Source organism: Salmo salar, chromosome 13, assembly GCF_965601325.2.
Source record: "Salmo salar chromosome 13, fSalSal1, whole genome shotgun sequence".
Taxonomy (NCBI): domain Eukaryota; kingdom Metazoa; phylum Chordata; class Actinopteri; order Salmoniformes; family Salmonidae; genus Salmo; species Salmo salar.
The window spans coordinates 85,973,764-86,000,164 of NC_138303.1; the positions used below are offsets into that span (position 1 = coordinate 85,973,764).

General features: G+C 44.7%; 1 protein-coding gene across 2 annotated transcripts in view; it reads left to right on the forward strand.

Moving 5' to 3' along the window:
- The window catches only part of LOC106568039 (sacsin), a 35,862-nt gene extending 13,543 nt beyond the window's left edge, over positions 1-22,319 (forward strand). The window contains exons 6-8 of one of the 2 annotated variants that reach the window (XM_045692279.2): positions 8,981-10,412; positions 10,517-10,605; positions 10,715-22,319. In XM_045692279.2, the coding sequence (XP_045548235.1) occupies positions 8,981-10,412; positions 10,517-10,605; positions 10,715-21,720 (12,527 nt within the window). In that variant the 3' untranslated portion in view covers positions 21,721-22,319. Of the gene's footprint in view, positions 1-344; positions 3,200-8,980; positions 10,413-10,516; positions 10,606-10,714 lie in introns of those variants that run through there. The other variant, XM_014138043.3, reaches the window with a different exon arrangement.
- Positions 22,320-26,401: the final 4,082 nt, after the last annotated feature.

Sequence of the window (26,401 nt, forward strand, 5' to 3'; positions counted from 1 at the left end):
TGTTTAAATTATGTGAAGCACTAGGCTAATGACTTCTCCAAAAGCTAATTGGAGTCATGAGTCAACTAACCTGGAGTCGAATCAATGAGACGAGATTGGAGATTTTGGTTTGAGCTGCCCTGCCCCATAAAAAAACTCACAAAATTTGAGTTTGCTATTCACCAGAAGCATTGCCTGACGTGAACCATGCCTCGAACAAAGAGATGTCAAAATAACCTAAGATTAAGAATTGTTGCCTTGCATAAAGCTGGAAAGGGTAACAAAAGTATCTCTAAGAGTCAGTCCACGGTAAGATAAATTCTCTATAAATGGAGAAATTTCAACACTGTTGCTACTCTCCCTAGGAATGGCCGTCCTGCAAAGATAACTGCAAGAGCACAGCGCAGAATGCTCAATGAGGTTAAGAAGAATCCTAGAGTGTCAGCTAAAGACTTACAGAAATCTCTGGAACATGCTAACATCTCTGTTGACGAGTCTGCAATACATTAAACAAGAATGGTGTTCATGGGAGGACACCATGGAAGAAGCCACTGCTGTCCAAAAAAAAACATTGCTGCACATCTGAAGTTCGCAAAAGAGCACCTGGATGTTCCACAGCGCTTCTGGCAAAATATTATATGTACAGATTAAACTAAAGTTGGGTTGATCGGAAGGAACACACAACACTATGTGTGGAGAAAAAAGGCACAGCACACCAACATCAACCTCATCCCAACTCTAAAGTATGGTGGAGGGAGCATCATGGTTTGGGGCTGCTTTGCTGCCTCAGGGCCTGGACAGCTTGCTATCATCGACGGAAAAATGAATTCCCAAGTTTATCAAGACATTTTACAGCAGAATGTAAGGCTGTCTGTCCGCCAATTGAAGCTCAACAGAAGTTGGGTGATGCAACAGGACAACAACCCAAAAGACAGAAGTAAATCAACAACAGAATGGCTTGAACAGAAGAAAATACACCTTCTGGAGTGGCCCAGACAGAATCCTGACCTCAACCCAATTTGAGATGCTGTGGCATGACCTCGAGCAGTTCACACCAGACATCCCAAGAATATTGTGAACTGAAACAGTTTTGTAAAGAGGAATGGTCCTATATTCCTCCTGTTCTTTTTGCAGGTCTGATCTGCAACTACAGAAAACGTTTGGTTGAGGTTATTGCTGCCAAAGGAGGGTCAACCTGTTCAAATCAAATTGTATTAGTAACATACACATGGTTAGCAGATGTTAATGCGAGTGTAGCGAAATGCTTGTGCTTCTAGTTCCGACAGTGCAGTAATATCTAACAACTACATTTTTTTACGGGCAGTTTTACGACCTTACAACCACGTCGTAAATACCACAGAGACCCTCCCTGACCATGCAATTGAGAGTGTTTCACAGTAAGAGAAAGTGATTCTCCCTCCCAATTCTACTACGTCCTAGAATTTGAGAATTGAACAATACTCCTATTTTGGAGAATGTGTAAATGGTCGTTGGAGAAGCCAGCTATGACCCCGATCCATTTTGTTTCATGTTTGTGACCTCATGAAAGACAATACAGCTACATTACCCAAACTCTGTTCATACAGGTCCCTCAGTTATGAGGTTTGCATCTAATTATTGTATAACATGAATGAGTAAAGATTAAACTATTTGCGAAATGATGTGATAACTTTAAAATGAGAAAATAGTCTTCCCTGTAAAGTTTAACTAAGTCAGTAGCCACACCCAAGTGAATAGGCATTGTTTGGGAATTATGAACCAATCCCTTTTCTACATTTCTATAAGAGCCCCAGTGACCCAATTCACATTGAACTAAGCAAACCCCAGCGTGAGCTGTGGTGGCGAGTAGTTGAATATCCACTCTACATAACAAAAAGTCACTCAAGTTCCGAATACCGCAAGGATTTGTCCTCACGTTTAAAAGGGCTAATTCTAATGTCAACAATACAGGCCAGGAAATGTGGGAGCTTGCTCTACACATGAAATGGTATGAACTCTGAACTATTGATCACTCAAGAAGAAGTGAGTCCTAGATGACAGCCTAACAGGCTGCAGCTGGAAAGGTAGCAAATCTAATACGAGAACACTGACTGACGTGGACGAATCTCCAGAGTGAGATGAACCTCTCAGACCACGTGAACCTCTCACACGACGACCCAGAAGATTTCACAAAGAACATGGCGACATAGACTGGGCAAACCAGAGCCTCACATCACCAACTCAACAATCGAAGCCAGCTTCACGTAAATACAATGCATTGCTTTTCCGAATGAGCTATCGTTAGTGGCATATGTATTTATGTAAGAATAGCTTCCCAGGTCCAATAGAGACCCATGTTCCTTAGCCTTCCTGTCACGTCCTGACCAGTAAAGGGGTTATTTGTTATTTGAGTTTGGTCAGGACGTGGTGGGGGTATTTGTTTTATATGGTTCAGGGTGGTTGTGTATGTAGAGGGGTGTTAGATTTATGTAATTTATGTATTGCGGGGTTTTTGGTTATTGTTCTATGTTAGTTTATTTCTATGTTCTGTCTAGTCATTTGTATTTCTATGTTTTGCTAATTGGTGTTGGGGCCTTCAGTTGGAGGCAGCTGTCTATCGTTGCCTCTGATTGAAGGTCCTATAATTAGGAGTATGTTTGTTTTGGGGTTTGTGGGAGATTGTTTCTTGTGTTGCCTACAAGACTGTTTTGTCGTCCGTTTATCGTTTTTTTCGTGTTTGTTTTGGATTAATAAAAATGAGCATTCACGTACCCGCTGCGCCTTGGTCCATCTATTACAACGACCGTGACACTTCCTTCCTAAACCCCGTCTCTTCTCTGAATCTATTGTGTTATAACCAAACTGTTTTTGTTTAGTCCACTAGGATGGTATAATGTTATTATGTATTGTATATTCTGTAATTGTTTAATTAGTTAGTAAATAAATAATTGAGCCAATTGGTGTATGGATGATTTATAGTGAAGGCTGGGTTCGTGCAGATAACCAACAATTTACGACGTTCAGATGAGACTGACGAAGGTAATAATAATTCATTAATAGAAGACTAATTGATCAGATATTAAAATATCTGAAGAGTTATATTCTGAAGATTATAACTTTAATCTGAACATTTTCCGTGGTGCCCCAACTTCCTAGTTAAATGTACATGATTAGTTTAATCAGGTAATGATAATTACAGAGAATTGATTTGATAAAATAACTGTCTTCACCTTTAATGATACTAAAGACACGACATGGGTGAATGAGAATATGTGCAGTGAGGGGGGAAAAAGTATTTGATCCCCTGCTGATTTTGTACGTTTGCCCACTGACAAAGAAATGATCAGCCTATAATTTTAATGGTAGGTTTATTTGAACAGTGAGAGACAGAATAACAACAAAAAAATCCAGAAAAACGCATGTCAAAAAAAATTATAAATTGATTTGCATTTTAATGAGGAAAATAAGTATTTGACCCCTCTGCAAAACATGACTTAGTACTTGGTGGAAAAACCCTTGTTGGCAATCAGAGGTCAGATGTTTCTTGTAGTTGGCCACCAGGTTTGCACACATCTCAGGAGGGATTTTGTCCCACTCCTCTTTGCAGATCTTCTCCAAGTCATTAACCTGTTGGGGGTAGGGGGCAGTATTGACACGGCCGGATAACAAATGTACCCGATTTAATCTGGTTACTACTCCTGCCCAGTAACTAGAATATGCATATAATTATTGGCTTTGGATAGAAAACACCCTAAAGTTTCTAAAACTGTTTGAATGGTGTCTGTGAGTATAACAGAACTCATATGGCAGGCAAAAACCTGAGAAGATTCCAAACAGGAAGTGGCCTGTCTGACAAGTTGTTGTTCATCTTGGCTCTTTTTATTGAAGACTGAGGATCTTTGCTGTAACGTGACACTTCCTACGGCTCCCATAGGCTCTCAGAGCCCGGGAAAAAGCTGAATGATATCGAGGCGGCCCCAGGCTGAAACACATTTACGCTTTTGGCAAGTGGCCGATCAGAGGACAATGGGCTTAGGCGCGTGCCCGAGTCGACCCCATGCTTTATTTTCTTTCGTCTGTTTACCTAAATGCAGATTCCCGGTCGGAATATTATCGCTTTTTTACGAGAAAAATGGCATAAAAATTGATTTTAAACAGCGGTTGACATGCTTCGAAGTACGGTAATGGAATATTTAGAAATTTGTCACGAATTGCGCCATGCTCGTCACCCTTCTTTACCCTTTCGGATACTGTCTTGAACGCACGAACAAAACGCCGCTATTTGGATATAACAATGGATTATTTGGGACCAAACCAACATTTGTTATTGAAGTAGAAGTCCTGGGAGTGCATTCTGACGAAGAACACCAAAGGTAATAACATGTTTCTTATAGTAAATCTGACTTTGGTGAGTGCTAAACTTGCTGGGTGTCTAAATAGCTAGCCCTGTGATGCCGGGCTATCTACTTAGAATATTGCAAAATGTGCTTTCACCGAAAAGCTATTTTAAAATCGGACATATCGAGTGCATAGAGGAGTTCTGTATCTGTATCTATAATTCTTAAAATAATTGTTATGTTTTTTGTGAACGTTTATCGTGAGTAATTTAGTAAATTCACCGGAAGTTTGCGGGGGGTATGCTAGTTCTGAACGTCACATGCTAATGTAAAAAGCTGGTTTTTGATATAAATATGAACTTGATTGAACAAAACATGCATGTATTGTATAACATAATGTCCTAGGTGTGTCATCTGATGAAGATCATCAAAGGTTAGTGCTGCATTTAGCTGTCTTCTGGGTTTTTGTGACATTATATGCTAGCTTGAAAAATGGGTGTCTGATTATTTCTGGCTGGGTACTCTGCTGACATAATCTAATGTTTTGCTTTCGTTGTAAAGCCTTTTTGAAATCGGACAGTGTGGTTAGATTAACGAGAGTCTTGTCTTTAAAATGGTGTAAAATAGTCATATGTTTGAGAAATTGAAGTAATAGCATTTCTAAGGTATTTCAATAACGCGCCACAGGATTCCACTAGCTGTTACATAGGTGGGATGATTTCGTCCCGCCGGCCCTAGAGAAGTTAAGGTTTCGAGGCTGACGTTTGGCAACTCGAACCTTCAGCTCCCTCCACAGATTTTCTATGGAATTAAGGTCTGGAGACTGGCTAGGTCACTCCAGGACCTTAATGTGCTTCTTCTTGAGCCACTCCTTTGTTGCCTTGGCCGTGTGTTCTGGGTCATTGTCATGCTGGAATACCCATCCACGACCCATTTTCAATGCCCTGTCTGAGGGAAGGAGGTTTTCATCCAAGATGTGACGGTACATGGCCCCGTCCATCGTCCCTTTGATGCAGTGAAGTTGTCCTGTCCCCATAGCAGAAAAACACCCCCAAAGCATAATGTTTCCACCTCCATCCATGTTTGACGGTGGGGATGGTGTTCTTGTGGTCATAGGCAGCATTCCTCCTCCTCCAAACACGACGAGTTGAGTTGATGCCAAAGTGCTCCATTTTGGTCTCATCTGACCACAACACTTTCACCCAGTTGTCCTCTGAATCATTCAGATGTTCATTGGCAAACTTCAGACGGGCATGTTTATGTGCTTTCTTGAGCAGGGGGACCTTGCGGGTGCTGCAGGATTTCAGTCCTTCACGGTGTAGTGTGTTACCAATTGTTTTCTTGGTGATTATGGTCCCAGCTGCCTTGAGATCATTGACAAGATCCTCCCGTGTAGTTCTGGGCTGATTCCTCATCGTTCTCATGATCATTGCAACTCCACGAGGTGAGATCTTGCATGGAGCCCTAGGCCGAGGGATATTGACAGTTATTTTGTGTTTCTTCCATTTGCGAATAAACGCACCAACTGTTGTCACCTTCTCACCAAGCTGCTTGGCGATGGTCTTGTAGCCCATTCCAGCCTTGTGTAGGTCTACAATCTTGTCCCTGACATCCTTGGAGAGCTCTTTGGTCTTGGCCATGGTGGAGAGTTTGGAATCTGATTGATTGATTGCTTCTGTGGACAGGTGTCTTTTATACAGGTAACAAACTGAGATTAGGAGCACTCCCTTTAAGAGTGTGCTCCTAATCTCAGCTCGTTACCTGTATAAAAGACACCTGGGAGCCAGAAATCTTTCTGATTGAGAGGGGGCAAATACTTATTTCCCTCATTAAAATGCAAATCAATTTATAACATTTTTGACATGCGTTTTTCTGGATTTTTTGTTGTTGTTATTCTGTCTCTCACTGTTCAAATAAACCTACCATTAAAATTATAGGCTGATCATTTCTTTGTCAGTGGGCAAACGTACAAAATCAGCAGTGGCTCAAATACTTTTTTCCCTCACTGTATGCTCTAGACAGCTAGCGGGCCGTGGATAGCAGGCTAGCAGATGGGCATTCAGGGGACGTCGCGATGGAGGGGTCTGTTGCAAAAAGAACCCTCGGGCAGGTTATGTCGGTAGTCCAGTCGTGATGGATTAACAGGGCTTTGTGTAGTAAAAGGGGTCCAAAGTAGGTATTGTAGCCCAAGGAGTGGCTGATGGACCTCTTCAGCTAGCCAGGAGATGGGCCTAGCATGGGCTGTCTCCAGGCTAATTGGTGCTTGCTTTGGGACAGAGACGTTAGCCAGGAGTAGCAATTCGGATTGCAGCTAGCTAGCTGCGATGAACCAGGTGAAAAGGTTCAGAGCTTGCGATAGGAATCCTGGGATATGGAGAGAAAATAAGTCCGGTATGCTCTGGTTTGAATCGCGTTGTGCAAACTGGCGAGAGATTTCCGAGGTAGAGGTTAGCTGATGACCGCTAGCAGTGGTTAGCTGACTACTAGCTAGTTAGCTGGCTAGCTTCTGTTGGAGGATCCCGGTTCTAAAGTAATGAAAAATACTTGGGTGAGGCAGGTTGCAGTAGAGTATATTGAAGTTTAGGAAACATATATAAAAAAGATATGCGAAGAAAAAAGATATATACACGGGACAATATGAGGACAAAGACATCTGACTGCTACGCCATCTTGGATTTTCTAGAAACAGTAGTGCAATCAATATGCTGATTAGAATTTCTGTAGCCTTGTTCTCAAATTTGCTTTGTTTAAATCCCCAGCTACAATAAATGCAGCCTCAGGATATATGGTTTCCAGTTTACATAGACCAGTGAAGTTCCTTGAGGGCCGTCGTGGTGTCTGCTTGAGGGGGAATGTACACAGCTGTGAGGATAACTGACGAGAATTCTCTTGGGAGATAATATGGCCGGCATTTGATTGTAAGAAATTCTAGGTCGGTGAGCAGAAGGACTTGAGTTCCTGTATGTTATCACAATTACACCATGAGTCGTTAATCATGAAGCATACACCCCCGCCCTTCCTCTTCCCAGAGAGGAGTTTATCTCTGTTGGCGCGATGCATGGAGAAGCCCCATGGCTGAACCGATTCCGACACGATATCCCGAGAGAGCCATGTTTCCGTGAAACAGAGAATGTTACAATCTCTGATGTCTCTCTGGAAGGCAACCCTTGCTCTAATTTTATCTACCTTGTTGTCAAGAGACTGGACATTGGCGAGTAGTATACTCTGGAGCGGTGGGCGATGTGCATGTCTACGGAGGCCGCTCCATCTTCCCCTTCTGCGGCGCTGTTGTTTTGGGTTGGCTTCTGGGATTAGGTCCATTGTCCGCTTTGGGAAAGTCGTATTCCTGGTCGTAATGTTGGTAAATTGACATTGCTCTTATATCCAATAGTTCTTCCCGGCTGTATGTAATAAGACTTAAGATTTCCTGGGGTAACAATGTGTTAGGCTCTCATTTTTCAGAGTAAATACCTCATGGACACTAGAGAAGCTTAACCAAGTTTAATTTTTCCCAAAGGGTCGTTACAGCTGTAATTCAGACAAAAACATGTTCTCACCATCACAAGTATATATACCCCACTTTGGACACTCCTCCTTCTCTCCGATCCTTACATCTTATGGTTCGACAGGAAGAGGGTAACAGGATCCTAAACCCTTATTACTCCCTTCAGGGGATCTGACCTAACCTCAACCCCTCCTTCGCCTAATCCACAGATGTCCATCCGCTTCCCCTATAGCAATTCTGTGATCTCTCTCCCGTTCACCCAGCACATTCCACAGCCACTCTGTCTTTCTACAGATCTCTCCTTTACATACTATTTATCTGATCTATCATGTCTTTAATATTGCAATGTTCAAAGTTTAGCCCGAATCCAACAAATGTAAGAAATAATACATAAAAGACTCGAAGCGAGGCGTCCATCTCTGTCGGCGCCATTTCATGTTATTAAATCCAAGGGTTCACATACTTTTTCCAACCTGCACTGTGAATGTTTACACAGTGTGTTCAATAAAGACATGACATGAAATGATAATTGTTTGTGCGTTATTAGTTTAAGCAGACTGGGTTTGTCTATTGTTGTGACTTTGATGAAGATCAGATACCAATTTATGCAGAAATCCAGGTAATTCTAAAGGGTTCACATACTTTTTCTTCCCACTGTATCCCGGTATAACGGAAATATAGCCATACCGCCCATTGCTAAATTAAAATGTTCCTTTATAGCCAGCTTTTATTAAATGTCAAATGCAGATGTTTTTATCTCATTATCATTTCTGGGTAACAATTAAGTACCTCACTGTGACTGTTTTCAATTTAAATGGTCAAAAATAAACAAAACTAGCTTCTTAGCAAAGAGCAATTTCTCAAGCAAGAATTTTGCTAAGACAGTCTGAGTGGGGAGGGGAAAACGTAAAACTAGTTGTTATTGGCAGAGTTTTGGAACTCTTTCTTGTTGGTCTATTAACTAATTTACAACTGGTGATGTCACCAGGCAGGCCAAAACTCCATCCCAGAAAAATAGGCTGAAAATTCAGGTGGTCTTTTCAAACAGCTCTTACACTTAAAGGGAATTATAATTTTCACAATTTCATAGTATTATTCCAACCTCATAGTGTGGAAATCTATATAATACACTGGAAGATTACAGCATTTCATTCATGCTCTGTCATCTGATCATTTCTAGATGTACCATCCATATTCAGTTCCAAGTACCTTGGCTTCCTGGACGCCCAGGAAAAGCTGTTTGAGGAGGATAGAGGCTTCCGGTGGTCTCTGGAGGATGAGGAAGACAAGAAAACTCTCCTGAATCTGCAGGATCAGTTCCAACCATTCAGAGATGTTGTCAAACTAGTCAGTGGCCAGAGATGGAAGGACATCATCCACGAGGAGCAGCATTTTAAAGGGACACTCTTTAGGTTTCCTCTGCGCAGTGAGGCCTCAGAGATCTCAGATAACCTGTATGACTACCACAAAGTAGTTCAGCTTTTCGACAGCTTCATTGCAGATGCAGACATAATCCCTCTGTTCCTGAGGAACGTGTCATTAGTCTCTTTGCAGCACATTAACACGAAAGGATCTGTCAACACCCGGTTCTCAGTGACCTCCTCCAGTCCCACAGCTGGTCCAGATCTGAAGTCCAGGAGTGAGTCAAATGTCACGGGCTCAACCTGCTTCAAAACCATCACCTCTACCTCCAACAACAAGAAGGAGACAAAGACCAGGTGGCTTGTGACAACATGTTGCATGAAAGATGGAAATATACCAAAGCTAGATTCACTTGCCAAGAAGCTAAGTTTCCGCCCTCATGTTGACTTGGCGTTTCCGTGTGGCCAGGAGAACGTCCTGACTGAGGGCAGACTGAGCTGCTTCCTGCCCCTTCCTAACAACGACTCCAACAAGACTGGACTCCCGGTCCATGTGAACGCCTGCTTCGGCCTCGCTGACAACAGAAGACACATCAAGTGGCAGGAGGAAGACCAGAAGTATGATGAAGCTGCAATGTGGAACGAGCTGCTGGTGAAGGAGGTCCTCCCTCACACATACCTCCTGATGCTGCAGGATGCCACCAACCTAGCCAAGACCTCCACACTCCCCGTCTCAGCTGTGTACAAGATCTGGCCAGACCTCAGTCAGACCAAAGACAAATGGCATGGGATTGCTGAGGACATTCTACAACGTCTATTTAGACAGAACACTGCTGTCTTCTCTCTAGCTGAAGACGAAAGGCAGTTTGTTTCTCCTACCGAGTCTGTGTGTCCATCCAATGACCCCAAGGCATCTGAAATTATGGCTGCCGTGACCAGGACCTTGATTGCAGGAGGAGAAAAGCTTGTCACCTTCCCAGATCATGTCTCCAGAGCTGTCCAGCTGGCCTTCCCAAACCGTGACACTTTGAAATGGGTGACTCCAGCTCTTGTAAGGAGTGTTCTCCGCAGAAATGCCGTGTCCAACCTCTCCAACGATGACAAACGGTCTCTGCTGCAGTTCATCTTGAGTGATGAGAAATATCACAACCTCAGGGATCTGAAGATGCTGCCTCTCAGCGACGGGACTTTCAAGACCTTCACAAATGAAGAGAAGGACATTGCTCTCATTGACAATGATTCATTTCCAAGGTAAATTCTTAATAATCTAAATATACAGTGCAGTATTTTTCATATGGATAATCCATACCTTTTTTTCATTTAACAATTTACAAGTAAGTCTTCTCATCGTTCAGAGTGCTGCTGCCAGGTTGCGAAGCCCTGTTTCTGCCGGATGATCTCAGCGACACTAGCATCCACCATTTGAGGCAACTAGCTAAAACAAGTAAGTTAATATATTGTACAAATTCTGAAAGGTTTTGAATATCATATAGAATTGCAAATACCTGCATGTTTTTTACATGGTTATTATTGCCATATCTCTGTAATTTTAGAGAGATTCAAAGTATTCAATGTGGATGCTGACATCGTGGCTACATTTGCCAAGAAGAGTCTCCCAAAGGACTGGGAACAGACAGGTGGTCATGTCACCTGGAAGGTAGGGAGTGGCCAGCACCCACCCTTGAGGTGGCTCAGAGAGTTCTGGAAATATCTCAACACTCACTGGAGATATCTGAGATGTTTTGAAGGTATGCCACTGATACCCATCGAGCCTCTTCACGATACTAGCCATTCAGTCAAACTTGCAAGACTACAACAGAATCCAACCATAATTTTTCGGAAAAGCATCTTACCAGACAAAATTGAGAAAGTGATAAAGAATGTTGGGGGAACAGTGGTGAACAGAGATGAGTGCCTGAAACACCAAGATCTTGACTCGTATGTACTACCACCATCGCCTCAGAACATTCTACAGGTGTTCATGAACTTAGATGCCAGTCAGGTCATCAGTGGAATCAGGTCTGCTCCTCACCATGAGAAAGAGGAACTCAAAGCCTACCTATCTACTCTGGATTCTCTCAAAGTCCAGAAGCGAGATCTGCTCTCAAAGATGCCTCTCTTCCAATCAATGGCCGGAGAATACGTTGCCGCCCAATCCAAACAGGCAGTGGTTCTGAGTTCCACCCCAGCTCTCCCCACAGAGCTCCCCATGCTGGATTCCATTGTCCGGTGTGTAACTGAGGCTGATCGCAGGCTCCTATTGTTGCTCAAGGTTGATCTCCTGGATACCGCCCAGGCGGCCATTTATTTGGTTGATGGAGTTGAGAGGAAGTCTTTCAAGAAACACGAGACTGAGAGAATCATGACCTGGATTTTACAGCATGGCCGTATCCTCTTCTCACAGAATGGGACCTTGTACAGAAAATGTAAGGATTTGAGCTTCATCGAAGTAGATGGAGAATTGAAGAAGACTTCCAGTATTTTCGATCCAAACAATAAAACCTTCCAAGTCCTTTTTGAAAAAGATTTTTTTCCTCCAGCTGTGTTCACCCAGACTCCAGAGATGCTTGACGGCTTAACACGTATTGGATTGCAGACAAAGGAAATTGAAGTCTCAGCAGACAACGTGTTGCATATTGCCACCCATATTGAGAAATCACGTGTTCACTCACAAAGGGCTTTCAAAAAAGCAGAAGCACTTCGAAGACTATTGAATGACAATGACCTGCTTTCCCAGTTCTCTCATCAGCAGCTGCATCACCTCTCACAGCTGCAGTGGGTCCCTTGTGAGAATCCTTGCATCACGAAAGAAAAGAACAAGCGGAAAAGTTTCTACAAGCCAGAGGAGATACGACATTCGGAGTACAAAAGCATTGTAGGGCATGTCATGCCTCTTACTGGAGAATTCAGTCAGAAAGTAAGCAGCAAACTGGGTCTGTTTCGCCTCCCTCCTGCTGAGAAGGTTATGGAGAATGTGACATTGCTGGCAGCTGTGGCCCAGGCAATGACAGATCCAGATAAAGATGTGGAGTTTAAAACCAAGCTGCATAGCATTTACAAATATATGCAAAATCACATTCCTGCGGTCAGGGAAGTGATGAAGAAGGGATGCATACCTTGGCTGTGGATCCACAACCATTTTGTTTTTCCTCGTGATGTAGTCTTGACCTACCCACCTGATTTGGATCTGAGCTCGTACATTGAGAGGGTGACAGATGAATTTCTTCCATACAACACCTTGCTGACAGAGTTTGGAGTGAAGACATCACTGTCAAAAACAGAAATAGAGGACATCCTTCATGACATCAAACGGACCATTGAAGAAAGGTCCCAACCATTTGGCGAACCCTCAGAGCTGAAAGTGTCAATAGCCATTCTGAACTGGATGTGGAGAGAGAAGGAGACCGTCGGGGTCAATATCCCTGTGCCGGTCATGGCAGGGAGTCAGAGATTCACCCTGCAACCGTTGTCCAAGACAGTGTTTTGTGACATAAGCAGAATCAGTCTGGAGGATATACAGCACAACCAGGAGGAGATTCATGTCATCCATGAGGAGATTTCACCGGCGACGGCAGAGTGGCTGAACATCCCGTTCCTCAGCACCCGGATCCTGCGTCCAGAGTTTATTGGAATAGAGCAGTGTGGGCAGTCAGAACCCATAACTCTGAGGATCAAGAACATCCTGAAGGAGTATGACGAAGAGAATGACATCTTCAAAGAGCTCATTCAGAATGCAGAAGATGCTGGAGCAAACACCTGTAAGTTCATGGTGGATTTCAGAGACCACAAAGACCCAGCGGACAGCCTCATAGACCAAGGCATGTCCCTCTGTCAGGGACCATGTCTCTGGGCCTTCAACGATGAGCTCTTCACTGAGGATGACTGGAAAAACATTGTCAAACTCGGATCTGCCTCAAAGGAAAACAAGGTTGAAAAAATAGGGAAGTTTGGGCTTGGATTTAATGCTGTGTACCATGTGACTGATATTCCTTCAATCCTCAGTGGCAAGGGGCTTCTGATACTTGACCCAAATGTTACACACTTGCAAAAGCACATACAAAACAAAGCAAATGCTGGAATCAAACTGGACGTATCTCGGGAGCAGCTTTTGCACAGGTTTCCTGGACAATTCAGACCATATGAACGCATTTTTGATTGCAATCTTTCAAAAAAGAGCACTCAGAAATTCTTCCAGGGAACGCTCATTAAACTACCTTTCCGGACACGAGAGGAGGCTGTCAAGTCACAAATCAGTGGAAATGTGTATGACAGCGATGACATAGTGAAATTTCAACAGAAACTGGTCAACTCACAAACTCATCTCCTCTTTCTGAAGAACATCAAGACGGTATCTCTTCAAAACCTCCCGAGCGATGCTTCCACTCCTCCTCAAGACGACCAAATTGAGACGCTCTTCACTGCCACCAGAAAAGTTGTGAGCACAATCAAGATTCCAGAGGACACTCCTCCAGGAACGATGCAGAATGATGCTCTGAAATCTCTGATGAAGCATTATGCGAAATGCCAAGAGGTCATTGACTGCCATAGAGCCAACATAGCTGAACTAACTCAACAACATTGTGATGGATCTGATGTCCAGTTTTGGCTTCTGTACAATTGCTTTGGGACACAAAATTCTTTACAAATGGTCCAGACAGACAACAAGCATACTGTGTTCTCCTTGCCAATAGGAGGTGTTGCTGTACCATTAAACAAAGAACCACAGACTGGGAAATGGGTCCCAGGAGACACCAAACTAGTTGGCCAGGCTTTCAGCTTCCTCCCCCTCTCTGTTGCCACAGGGCTCCCGGTGAACCTGAATGGATCCTTTGCTGTAACCTCTAATCGGAGAGGTCTGTGGGAGAGTGGAGTGAAATATGACTGGAATAGAGCTCTCCTGCAGGATGCTGTTACAACTGCATATGTCACTACACTACTAGTGTTGAAGAATATGTCAAAAAATGGAGACCTTCAACGTTACCAGTACTACACCTTTTGGCCCAATGAAAAGAATGTGAGCAAGACTTTCAAACCCCTGGTTGATGAATTTTACTTCGCCATCACTCAGCACTTCTCTGGCAAAGCTCTGGAGCTCTTCAGTGATGGGAACAACTGGTGCTCAATGTGCAATGCCAGATTTCTGGACCCAACAATTCAAGAGGACAAAGCTGTAGGAGAGCTTGCAATGAAGGTTTGTCAAAGATATCCAAACACATCTTATCATGTTGTCCCACTGCCATCGTGGGTGAGACAGAGCTTCATACAGACCGGCTTTGATACGATTCTAAATCAGAGAACATTTGATTGGGAAACATTTTACCAAAATGTGGTATTCAACAACCTGAGCACTATGGACCAGAAGAGTAGGAACGCTCTTGTGCTGCATGCTATTGACCTGAATAACGATGCCATTGACAATCTACTGAGGAGCTACCCATGCATTCCTACAAAGAAAAGTGGACAACTCCAGTTCATCAAAAAACTTGTGAATCCCCCTGGAAAAGTAGCATGCTTGTTTGAGCAAGAGGAAGGACGGTTCCTTGGGGGGACCAAAAATGACTTCTGTTCCTCTAAAAGGATTCAACGTCTGTCAGAACTGGGGATGCTGAGTAACCAGCTCCCTTTGGAGGACATCACAGAGAGAGCAGAGACCATTGCCAGCATTTGGCAAAAAGAAAAAGGGAAAGCATACAAGCATCTTCAGTGCATCCTGGAGCTGATGAGGGACTCCTTACAGGATGAAGCCTCGCCTCACTGGGAGACTCTGAGAAACATAGAGTTCATTCCAGCATGTGCTCCAGTGAATACATGGGAAGGTAAAGATGGAGCAGTCAGGCTTCAAAAGCCTACTGACATTTACAGTGACCGATGTCGCCATCTAGTTGACATGACACAGTCTGTGGTAGACTCTTCAAATTTGAAAATACACAGTGATGATGCAGTGCTACGCATACTGGGACTTTGTGAAAGCCCTTCACTTGAGACAGTGCTTCAGCAGCTGCAGGAAGCATCCAAGCACACAGAAACATTTGACAAACCGATGCTTTTCAACATCGCCCTTGAATGCTACAGATTTCTGAGTGAATGGCTGCATGATGAGAAGGAATCCTCAGCCATTTTTGAGAGGGCACACTCATTCCCATTTATCCTGGTTGAAGACAGATTTGTGGATGTAAAATCTGTGGCAAAAATTGAGAATTTTGAGACTAAACCGTATCTTTATGTCCTTCCACCTGCCTTGTCCAGTTTCAAAGAGCTCTGGAAATGTCTAGGCATCCAAAAGCAATTCACACCAGAACAGTTCCATGGTGTACTGCAGAAACTTAGCCAAGCCTATGGAATCAACCCACTTTCCAATAATGATCTAGAAACTTGCCTGACAATAATCCTAAGGGGATTATATAAGGCCAAAGATGAAAACCAAAATGATGGTCTCATACCTGATGAAAACCAAGATGACTGTCTCATACCTGATGGAAGTGGTGTTTTGAAGCCATCTAACCAGCTCTATTTTAATGACAGCCCCTGGATGGAAGTGTCAGAAGATGTCACTTTATGCCATAAAAATATATCTCGTGCCATTGCACTTTATTTTGGGGTGAACACAACAAGACACCACACACTGCAAAAGCATTCAGTAGAGAACTTCTCACCATTTGCCGAAGAGTTCGGACAACATGAGGAACTGACCGTCCGCATTAAAAACATAATTGCAGCTTATCCCTCAAAGAAGGACATCCTGAAGGAGCTCATACAAAATGCTGATGATGCAGAGGCCACAGAAATTCACTTTGTTTTGGACAAAAGAAATCACAGCACGGAAAGAACATTTGGAGAGAGATGGCATCCTCTGCAAGGCCCTGCACTGTGTGTGTACAACAACCAGGTATTTTCTGAAGCTGATCTGAGAGGCATTCAACAGCTGGGAGAAGGTGGAAAGCACAACATTCCAGGGAAAACTGGAAAATATGGACTTGGATTTAACTCAGTCTACCACCTGACTGACTGTCCTTCGATCCTAACCGGTGACAAATGGCTCTGCATATCTGATCCCAATCTGAAGTATGTTGAAGGTGGATCACGAGAATCACCTGGCCGCAAGTACACTCTGAAGAACGAATTGAAGAACACCTTCATGGATGTTTACAATACATTTCTCCCAAATGAATTCTCTCTTGAAAAAGGCACCATGTTTAGGTTGCCTATCAGGACGTGTGCCATGGCAAAAACCTCAAAGATATCAAACAATGTCGTCAATGACAGAGATATTGATGAACTGTCTTCAGCTCTCCGTGAAGACCCCGAGGGATTGATTCTCTTCTTGAAGAACATCAGGAAAATACAGTTCCATGAAATCAACACAAACACAGGAACGCTCAGAATCACTTTCTCGATTGAAAAAAGTATTTCTGAGAAGAGTCTTGCAGAAAAGGTTTATTTTCAAAACCACGTACAACAGTCCCTGTTGTCTGATGGACCAACAACACCACATGAAGCCATTTACAATGTCAAGATTTCATCATCTGATGAAAGGCAAAGCCAGTGGATCATTGCAGAGCAGTTTGGGTCCTTTAAAGGAAACACTGATATGAAAGGAGAGACTGGCAGAGTTCCCCAGGCATCTTTGGCAGCATGTGTAAGCTCTCATTCTAAACAGGATGACTTCAGTGGACAAGTGTTCTGCTCCCTGCCCTTGCCTGGTAAAACTGGACTTCCAGTCCATGTAAACGGACACTTTCAGGTAGATTCTTCCAGACGGGCACTCTGGAAAGAGGATGGGAAAAGTTTGAAGACTGATTGGAATGAGTCTCTGAAACGGAACATCATTGCCCCACTGTATGCTGGCCTTCTGAATTACATCTGCAACCTAAAGAAAGTGAAACCCATTGCCATACATCTTATTAATTCTGTCCTGGACAGCTCCTACTTGTCCTTCTTCCCCACAATTACCAAAGACATTGGCCAAGATTGGCATGAAATGATTAATGAAGTGTACAGGTCAGTCAATGAAAAAGAACTCTGTGTTGTTCCGGTACTACGCAGATCAACTTGTCAAGTCCAACCCCAGTCAATGACACACCTGACAAATGTAAATGAGTACACTGTTGACTGGTCAAGTGTGAGAAAGACAGAACCAACTGACACACCTCATTTAACAAGCATGGAGAACAGCATCTTAATTTCTATTTTAGAAGATATTGGAATGCAGTTGGTTCCTTCATCAACAAAGATGACAGAAATATGGACCTGCTTCAAAACAGCTGGAGTTGATGTGGAAAGAGTCAGTCCTTTGACGGTGGGAAACTACCTGAGGAAGAAACCACTGAATGATCCAACTCAAACTGAAAGGGGTTTACCTCTACCCATTGGGCAGACTTTGATCAGAGACAAAAATAGATGCTCCAAGCTCTTGGAGTACTGTATCAAAGATGTTGTACTTAGCAAGAACACTTCCAGTTCAGAGAGCGAACTTCAAATAGCTGCTAACAAAAAACATTCCACATCAGTCAGTGGACTTCCACTCCTTCTCACTCAAGATCAGATTCTCAGAGTGTTCGATCCTGAGTCTCCCAAGCTTCTGTCAACATTTTACAGAATGTTCCATGGACATCAAGAGGATTTTGCTGATTACAAAACCAACTTCAAACATGTTGAGGTTCTAGAAGATGGGAACTTTCTTGAGAAATTGACAATTCCAGTCACAGCTAAGTATTTGAAACCTATACTTCTGCAACTCCTTCAAAACTGTGAAACTGATCCACACTGCAGTTTACATGTACCAGACAAGACGATGCACTTATGGCTGAAAGCGCTTTGGAAATTCTTTGATGGTCAAGTCAAATTAGCAGCTAAGAAGGGTGAAGGTGATAATCAGGCTCTTAGGGCCATCAAGGAGTTGTTCTCTGACTGCCCTATTTTGCCAGTTGTGTGCCCAAGACTAAACAACAAACATGTTCTCCAAACAATGAGGAAGATGTCCAGTGTGATTGACGTTGAATCAAAAGAAGACATGTCATCTATCCTCCTGAAACTTGGTCTCATGAAAATAAACATTAAATTCTTCAGACATTTGGTCCAACTGCTGTATCAACATCTACTCCCTGAGCTCTTGAAGACAAGTGACGGCAGTGCTGTGTTAGACCAAGTCCACCAGCTGGAACATTCAGAGTTTTGCCATCTGTCTAGTGATGAGTTGATTAAACTACTACAGTTTCTGCAGTCTGGGATGTGCTCATCTAAAAACAGACATGGCTACCAGAGAAAGCTCAAGTCATTGCCATTATTTGAAACCATACAGGGTAGACGGCAGCGGATTGATGGACAACAAAATGTATTCATCCTCAAAACAGAGTTCAAGGAAAGCTTTCCAGATTTGTACATGGCAGATGACAACAACATCTTCCTCAAATATAACTGTGAAAATGAGAGCTTGTCAGAAAACCTGAGCATTAAAATCTTAAGTGATTTGGAGTACTATGTACAGTTTATTCTGCCTTTCCTACACAAGCTAAACGAGAACCACATTATTCTCTCTGTCCAACTGTTGTTGTTGCTACAATTAAAACCCAACTACAAGTACCATGAAAAAATCATCTCTACAATGAAAAATGTGAAATTCATTCGGAACATCCATGGGAATCTGCAGATGGCCTCTTACTACTTTGATAAGAATGAGAAGTTGTACGAAGTCATGCTGCCGCAAGAGAGATTTGTGCCAGAAAGCTTCTGGAAAATATTCCCAGATGGAGGGATCATATCTCATAAGGTTCAAGCAAGGAAACTGCTTGAAGAACTTGAAATGAAGTGCACTGTGTCAGATGAGGAGATAATTGAGTTTGCTCATAAAATTGAATTGGATGCCAAAGTCACTGCCAGCCTCCAAGAGCTGAAACTAAAGTCGTCTACATTGTTTGAAACTATTTTGAAAAGGGATGTCGAAAAGCTAGCACCAAACTTTCTCAAAATTATTTCTGACATTAAGTTTGTTTTTCCTGTGGAAATTCAAAAGAGATTGTGCAGCTACCACCAGTCATTTGCTGGAGAGAGGACTGTAGTTTCAATCAGAGGTTGTTTGCTTGGAAAAGATCTCCACAAGTCCCTGATTTGGACAACCATGCCAATACTGCACTTAAGAATGTGTATTGAAAAGCATATAACAATGATGAGAGAAGCAGGCGCTGTTGAACAGCCTCCTCCGGAACGTGTGATAGAGAACCTCAGAAACATCTGTCAGTCACCATGCCAAACTCCTGACTTGGTTGGAACACGAGCTGAAGTGTTCCGGACATCTTACACCTATCTACAAACAATAGAGTTTGACCCCAAGCTGTTGTCTGACCTCCCTGTGGTGCTGGTGGAAGAAGATTCTACTCTTGTAAAGACCAAGAAAACAGCTCTGGTACTGCCTCACGACGTGAAGTTTAGGCCATATTTGTATTGCATTCCTCCAAAGGATGTTAGGTATGCAGAATTCTTCAAGAAAATTGGCGTCGAAGACGAGCCTACTGCAGAGCAGTACTGCAACGTGCTACAAGAAATCCATGCAGATTCCACCGACAAGCAAACCCTTCAACCAAATCAGGAGGAAACTGTGAAATGTGCTGTAGAGCAGCTTTTTTGTCTGATTAGGAATTTGGAAGAAAATCAGTTGACCTCAGAACTTCCCAAGGCTTTGTATCTACCATCAACAGATGGCAGACTGTACCCTTCAGACTCTCTGTATTTCAACGACACAGTCTTCCAGGGTAGAAGATTGGAGGGTGCTCTTAAAGACTTGAAACTCCTGGAGAAACTGAGCAACTGCCATTTAGGGTTCGACAGGTATGGGCATCATAAAATGCTGCAATTGTTGCCCCTGGAGATACGACCCAAAATGCTCTCCCACACTGTAGTAGAGAACATGGTGGAATCGAACATGCAACTGTGTGAGTACGGGGAGGGCTGCGAGTTCAGTGGATGGTTTCAGGCACATCTGTCCTCTGCTCCTTTCAGGCATGGTCTGGTTTGTCTCATTAGACAGCAGAAAGAGGGCCAGGTATCACAAGGCGACGCTGCCACCATGTGTGAGACAATCTTTGGCAGCATTGAGATCACCTGCTGCAAGAGCCTTGAAACGGTGCTTTGGCTTGGCCAGGAGCTACTGAGTGGCACCACTGCTGCCACACAGCTGTATGTCAAAAAGGGCCAGCAAGGTTGCACCTTCTACCTGAAACACAACGACGACACAGCCCACAAAGTGAAGAGTGAGGTCATCATGAGACTGACTTACGAGATTAATGTCCTTCTCAATAACATTCTCTGCTCAAACCTCCTGCTAGTTCTGGGACACCTTCTCTCGTGTGATAGCATGGAGGATGTCAAGATGGCTCTGGAGCAGAACGGTATCCATAACAGTGCCGATACTGGTAGCACCAATACCGAAGAATCCCTGAAAGTACCGCCAGAACCAGGAAGTCCTATTCCTGAAGAGTGGCACGACACCCTGGACATGAGCTACCTCAACAACTATGAAGTTGGGGAATACGTTGGCTATAAGAAGACGGCAGAGGAGGAGCATTGGTGTTATGCATTTATAGTGGAACAGCTGTGTGTACCAACAGGCCAATCAGGACAGAGTGCCCACAGATACAAAATACAAATTGGGAAAGATAAAGTAATCTTAGTCAGTGCCCTTGATCTGTACCAATTTAAACGGGAAAAGAAGCCTTCTTCCACTGGAGTAACTTGCATGGAACTGGTACAACTGGCAGAATCTGTTCCACGGTCATCATCAACAAGGGTCTTGCCACAGTCTTTGGAAGAAGCTGAAAAGGACATTGAGGATTGTCTGGCAGAGATCTGGACTCTGTCTGCAGAAGAGAGACACAAGGCCATCAAGCGCCTCTGGTTGAGGTGGCACCCAGACAAAAATCCAGACTGTCTGCAACTTGCCACAGAGGCATTCAAGTATCTGCAAAACAGAATTGAGGATCTTGGTAACAGCAGGACGGGGAACCAATCATCCCCGCAATGGAACACAAATTTCCGAAACTTCTACAAACAGTGGAACCAGGAAGCTCATCGCCACCGGCGTGACAGAGAGAGGTTCTTCAGAGCAAGGGGCCACAATACCAGATACAACTTCTATACATATCATGGAAATGTACCACAACCCAATAGAGCAGAGGCTCAGCGCTGGCTCAGTCAGGGACAGTGTGATCTAGCTGCTGCTCACAACGACACAGGAGGCAGGGCCACAGAGTGGACTCTGTTCAAGGTACATCAGGCCGTGGAGAAGGCTCTCATAGCAGCCGAGTACAGAAGACATGGACAATATTCCAGCAACATTTCCATCTCCATCCTGGCTGAGCGGGTGTCTGACTACAGTCCCAAGTTACACACTCTACCCAGCATTGTGAGCAAACTGAAACAGCTGGGAGTCGACGCCAAGACCACTCAATACCCAAACTACCACCCCTTACCAAACATTCCCAACAAAATGTTCAAGTGTGAGAATGAAACAGAGGTACTGGACATGGCATCAAAGCTTCTGTGCAAAATAGAAATGTATATTAATTGATTCAAGACAGCCTGCATATGTTTCCATTGGGCACTGATAGAAAACAAACGGTTGATTATTGCATCCAGTTCTTTTAGAAATGCCCCCCCCCAAAAAATTCTAAATGCTATTTGATTCAAATTAGAAATGCTAAATGTATATTTCATGTTGAGCTTGTGCTTAGCTGCAAGTATATTATGATCATTCAAGTGGTTCAGTAATTATTTTTAAGAATACATCGATTTAAAGGAGAAATTGTTTTTGTTATACGTCACAAATACAGTAAAATGTTAATTTTTCCACTTTATGTTGAAGATGTATTCTGTTCTAATAAATGTCAAATATAAATGTGATTTAATAAAGTAAAGATTGATCATTCTCTGCATCCTCTGACACATTACAGTATTTAGTCTCCAAGTAAAACAATGATCAGTCATCTGATAAAAGCATTTTATTTATTAAGAAACCATGAAAATAATGACAATGAACCATATCAGACAAATGCATGTCAACTAACAGAATGTGCTCTGAAAATATCTCCTGTATGAACGATGTCACCACTCATCAGAAAAGCACAGTCTGGTAGTGTGTGCTTGGTTGTCTCTCGGTAGTAGCCAGCCCTCCAGTGTTTATGCAATACAAAATGTTTTGTTCTGTTGTCTTCATAGAGAAACATGTTAGTCTGGGGTTTCATTTGAATCATCTTCAGTCTCTTAACACACGTCTTCACCATGACCCTATGGCTGGAGCCTTTATCTGGGATCCAACAATAATAACTTGTATAACTCTGTATATACAACAGGCTGCTGCCTGGGCCCACGCGGTGCACTAAGGATACAGAGGAGTCTTTACATAGCAGATATAGCATGGTGGATGGTAGGGGAACAAAATGTACTTAGCATTACATGCAGCGATCCAGACTGTTTTCCACTGGTGGCACCAGCCCAACTGTCACGCTGGTGTTTTTTTTATTTAGCCCAAATGACGGCGTGCCGTGTAAAGGCACGGGGATGAAGACCAAACAAACACACAGGGTTGAAACCCAAACAAAAGAGCGAGGAGTACCTTGAATAAATAACACGCGCACAATGATTAACACACAGGACGAGACCTGTAATCATCTGAGCAGTCCACAAGGGCACGAAAGCCCAAAACACACAGCACAGGTACTCACACGCACCAACGGACATTGTAACAATAATCGCCCCCCCAATGGAAACCAAAGGGCACATAAAAACAAATTCTAATCAGTGGGAATAGGGGACAGGTGTGCGTGATAAGTTCCGGAGGGATCCGTGACACCAACAACAATAAACATAGCGGCGTCACGCAATAGATAAATGAGTAATCATCTTATTAAGTAATCCACAATGCTTAATAAGAAGTGTAAAATACTATTGAGATGGTATTCAATAAACAAGTTGTTACATCTAACATGTCCAAACAGGAATGCATGATTCAAGATATTTTGATATGCAACCTAATCCAGTGATTGTCAATAATTTTGGGTTGACAATTAGGCTATTGTTATAGTTTACCGTCAAAATAAGGCTCCAGAATTTTCAGATGTTTTTGTTCAGCAGAGATGAATTTTCCTTCATCTTTATTTGGATATATAGGCCCAATTCAATTGGTGCTAATTCACCACGGGCGAATTCAGATCCAAGGTAAGTGTGCGGAAATGTAATGTAATTCCCTTTTTATGCACTTTTCTCTCTACGTGTTGTGACGTACAGCAGGTCAGCCACCAGGGGGAGACATGTCGAGGCCTGGTGACAGACGGAGTATACATCACGAGGCGATAGCTCCGTCTGCTGGATGTGCCAGGTCTCGACGGACTCTCCGGCCGGGACTAATTGGGGCTGATTGGGAGTTGGTGAGTAATCAAGGGCTGATTGCTCACCAGCTGTACAAGTCCCATAAAGCTGCCAGAAGGGCAGCACACAGAGAAGAGACTGGGGGAAGAAAGGAGTCCCGTATAGTTGGGGACGGTTGCAGAGGTAACAGGAGTGAGTTCAGGTTTTGATCCCCACAGGATGCAGCAAGACCCGGAGCCCAGAAGACTGTATCCCGGAGAGGGTCTCATGGGGGATACCTTTTCTTTTGAACTATTATTTTAATAAACACCTTTGAAACTGAACTTATCCTGCTCTGTCCGTGTCTGATCTGTGTAAATGTTTTGACCCAACCCCCTGGTCTGCCACAAGTGGTGGAGAATGCGGACATTCTGATTACGTGGTCAGATCAGGGTTGACGTTTACGCAGCATCAGCATGGACGAGTTGATAGCTCAGTTCATCCAGGCCCAACAAGTCCAACAGGCAGTTCAGGAATGAACGCTGGAGGAACAGCGGCTACAAAATGGCCGCCTCATTGAGGAAATCAGGAAGCTACAAGGAGGAGTGTCTACTGAATCACATCCAAACCAGTTTTTAATCAAGCTAACAGAAGATGACGACATCGATACCTACCTCTGTACGTTTGAACGGACAGCACTATGGGAAGGATGGCCAAGACAGAAGTGGGCCAGTCTGCTGGCCCCGTTCCTCTCTGGGAATGCCCAAAAGGTGTTTTGGGACCTGAACGATGAACAGGCGGCTAACTACGACAGACTCAAACGGGAGATACTCAGCCGCTACGGGTACAGCCTGGCCCATCGGGTTCAACTCTTCCACAACTGGAGGTTTGTACCCGACGCATCCCCCCGAGCCCAGATGAGCGACCTATTGCGCGTCACCAGGGGATGGCTCCTAACCAACGTATCCACCCTCTCCATCCTAGACAAAGTGGTCCTGGATCGCTTCCTACGGGCACTCCCCCACGACATGAAGAGGGCATGAGTCTATTCGCACCCCAGACCTTGGAGGCCTCCTGGAAGCAGAACACTCAGGCCTTGCTGAGTGGGAGTCGGGCCGAGTCGGCGTCCCGTTCGAGGAGTCGGAAGGACAGTCCCACTGCTGTGTACCCCGAACCGACAGTCGGCAGGGCCAAAGGACAGCAAACCCCTGGAGAGACGGCTGGGGTAGGGCCGACCCGCCACCAATGACCCCAGCAAGATGGAGACCAAAGGAGGTGTTTTGAGTGTGGCGCCCGGGGGCACATTGCTTGGAATTTCCCGGCTCGAGAGGAGTCGATGCCATCAGCAAGCCCCGGAGACGAGGTGGGTCACGCAGTGAACTATTGGGCACTCCTGTTGAGCACCCCACGAATCAACTGCACCCATGGTCCCGGTGAAGGTTGACGGGCATGACACGGAAGCTCTATTAGACTCCGGCAGTATGGTTACCCTCGTAACCTGGAGCCTGCTGAACCAGGAGACCGAACGAGGTAGGGAGATGTCCATTTCCTGTGTTCACGGGGACACAAAGCGGTATCCAACCGTATGGGCCAACATCGTGACGCCACAAGGGAGCTGCCAGATGATGGTGGGTGCAGTACCAGAGTTGCCGGTACCTCTCGTAGTGGGACGAGATTGTCCGCTGTACGCAGCCCTTTGGGGGTACGAGCTGAGGAAGAAGGTACAAGCCGGCCGAAGACGAGAGCGAGGATGACCCATCGCCTGTGCGGCCCGGAAGCAAACGGTTGACCAACCTGTATCTACGGGTCCGGAGTCGGAGGGGGTGCCGGAACCCGTCCCCCCCTGGGGAACCACTGGAGAAAGAGCCCAGCCTCCCCCTCGATTTCGAGGGGCCAGTCGAGACACCCGCTGGGGGCCAACTGAGGGGACAATTCGGGACAGCCCAGTGGGAGGATCCCAACTTGAAAGCCGCCGCAGCCCAAGTGATAGTGGTGGATGGACAGCTACTTCCGGGGGTGAGTGACTGGCGATACCCCCATTTCCAAATCAAGAATAACCTTTTTTTATCAGGTGTCACACCAACAGGGGGAACTTCGAGAGGTATTGTTGCTGCCCCGACGGTACATGGGAACCGTTCTTCAGCTGGCCCACACCCACCTGTTGGGGGCACACCTGGGAATGGAGAGGACCCGGGAACGGATCGCCACCCGGTTCCACTGGCCCGAGATGAGAGCCATGGAAGACCACTGTCGCAGCTGCCCGGAGTGTCAAATGACTGCCCAAAAGGCCCACTTTCAAAACCCACTGGTCCCCTACTGATCATCGGGGTGCCCTTTGAACGCATCGCCATGGACATAGTGGGACCCCTGGTAAAAACAGCACGAGGACACCGGTACATCCTAGTAATAGTAGACTATGCCACCCGGTATCCCGAGGCCATTCCACGTTAATTACCGCGTATGGCAACCGGGGAGACGGAAACCCCAACAGATTTACCACGTGAACCTGTTGAAGAAGTGGCACAAGAGGACAGCCTTGGCCGTGTTATGGTCGGGTCCCAGGACGCCAACCGTACCAGTGGTGGTCCCGAGCAATGAGGACCTCGACCCGGCCCAGAAGCAAGAGCTCAGGGAGCTCGTCGATTGGAACACGGCGGTGTTCTCTGAGAAGCCGGGCCGCACGACCCTCATTGAACACCACAACCGTACCCGGCCTGGGGAAATGGTACGAAAGAGGCCATATCGGATTCCGGAGGCCCGAAGGAAGGCCGTGAAACAGGAATTGGAGGCTATGCTGAGGATGGGGGTCGTTGAAGAGTCCCACAGTGCATGGTGCAGCCCCATAGTGCTGGTGCCCAAACCAGACGGTAGCCTCCGCTTCTGTAATGATTTCCGGGATGTGAACG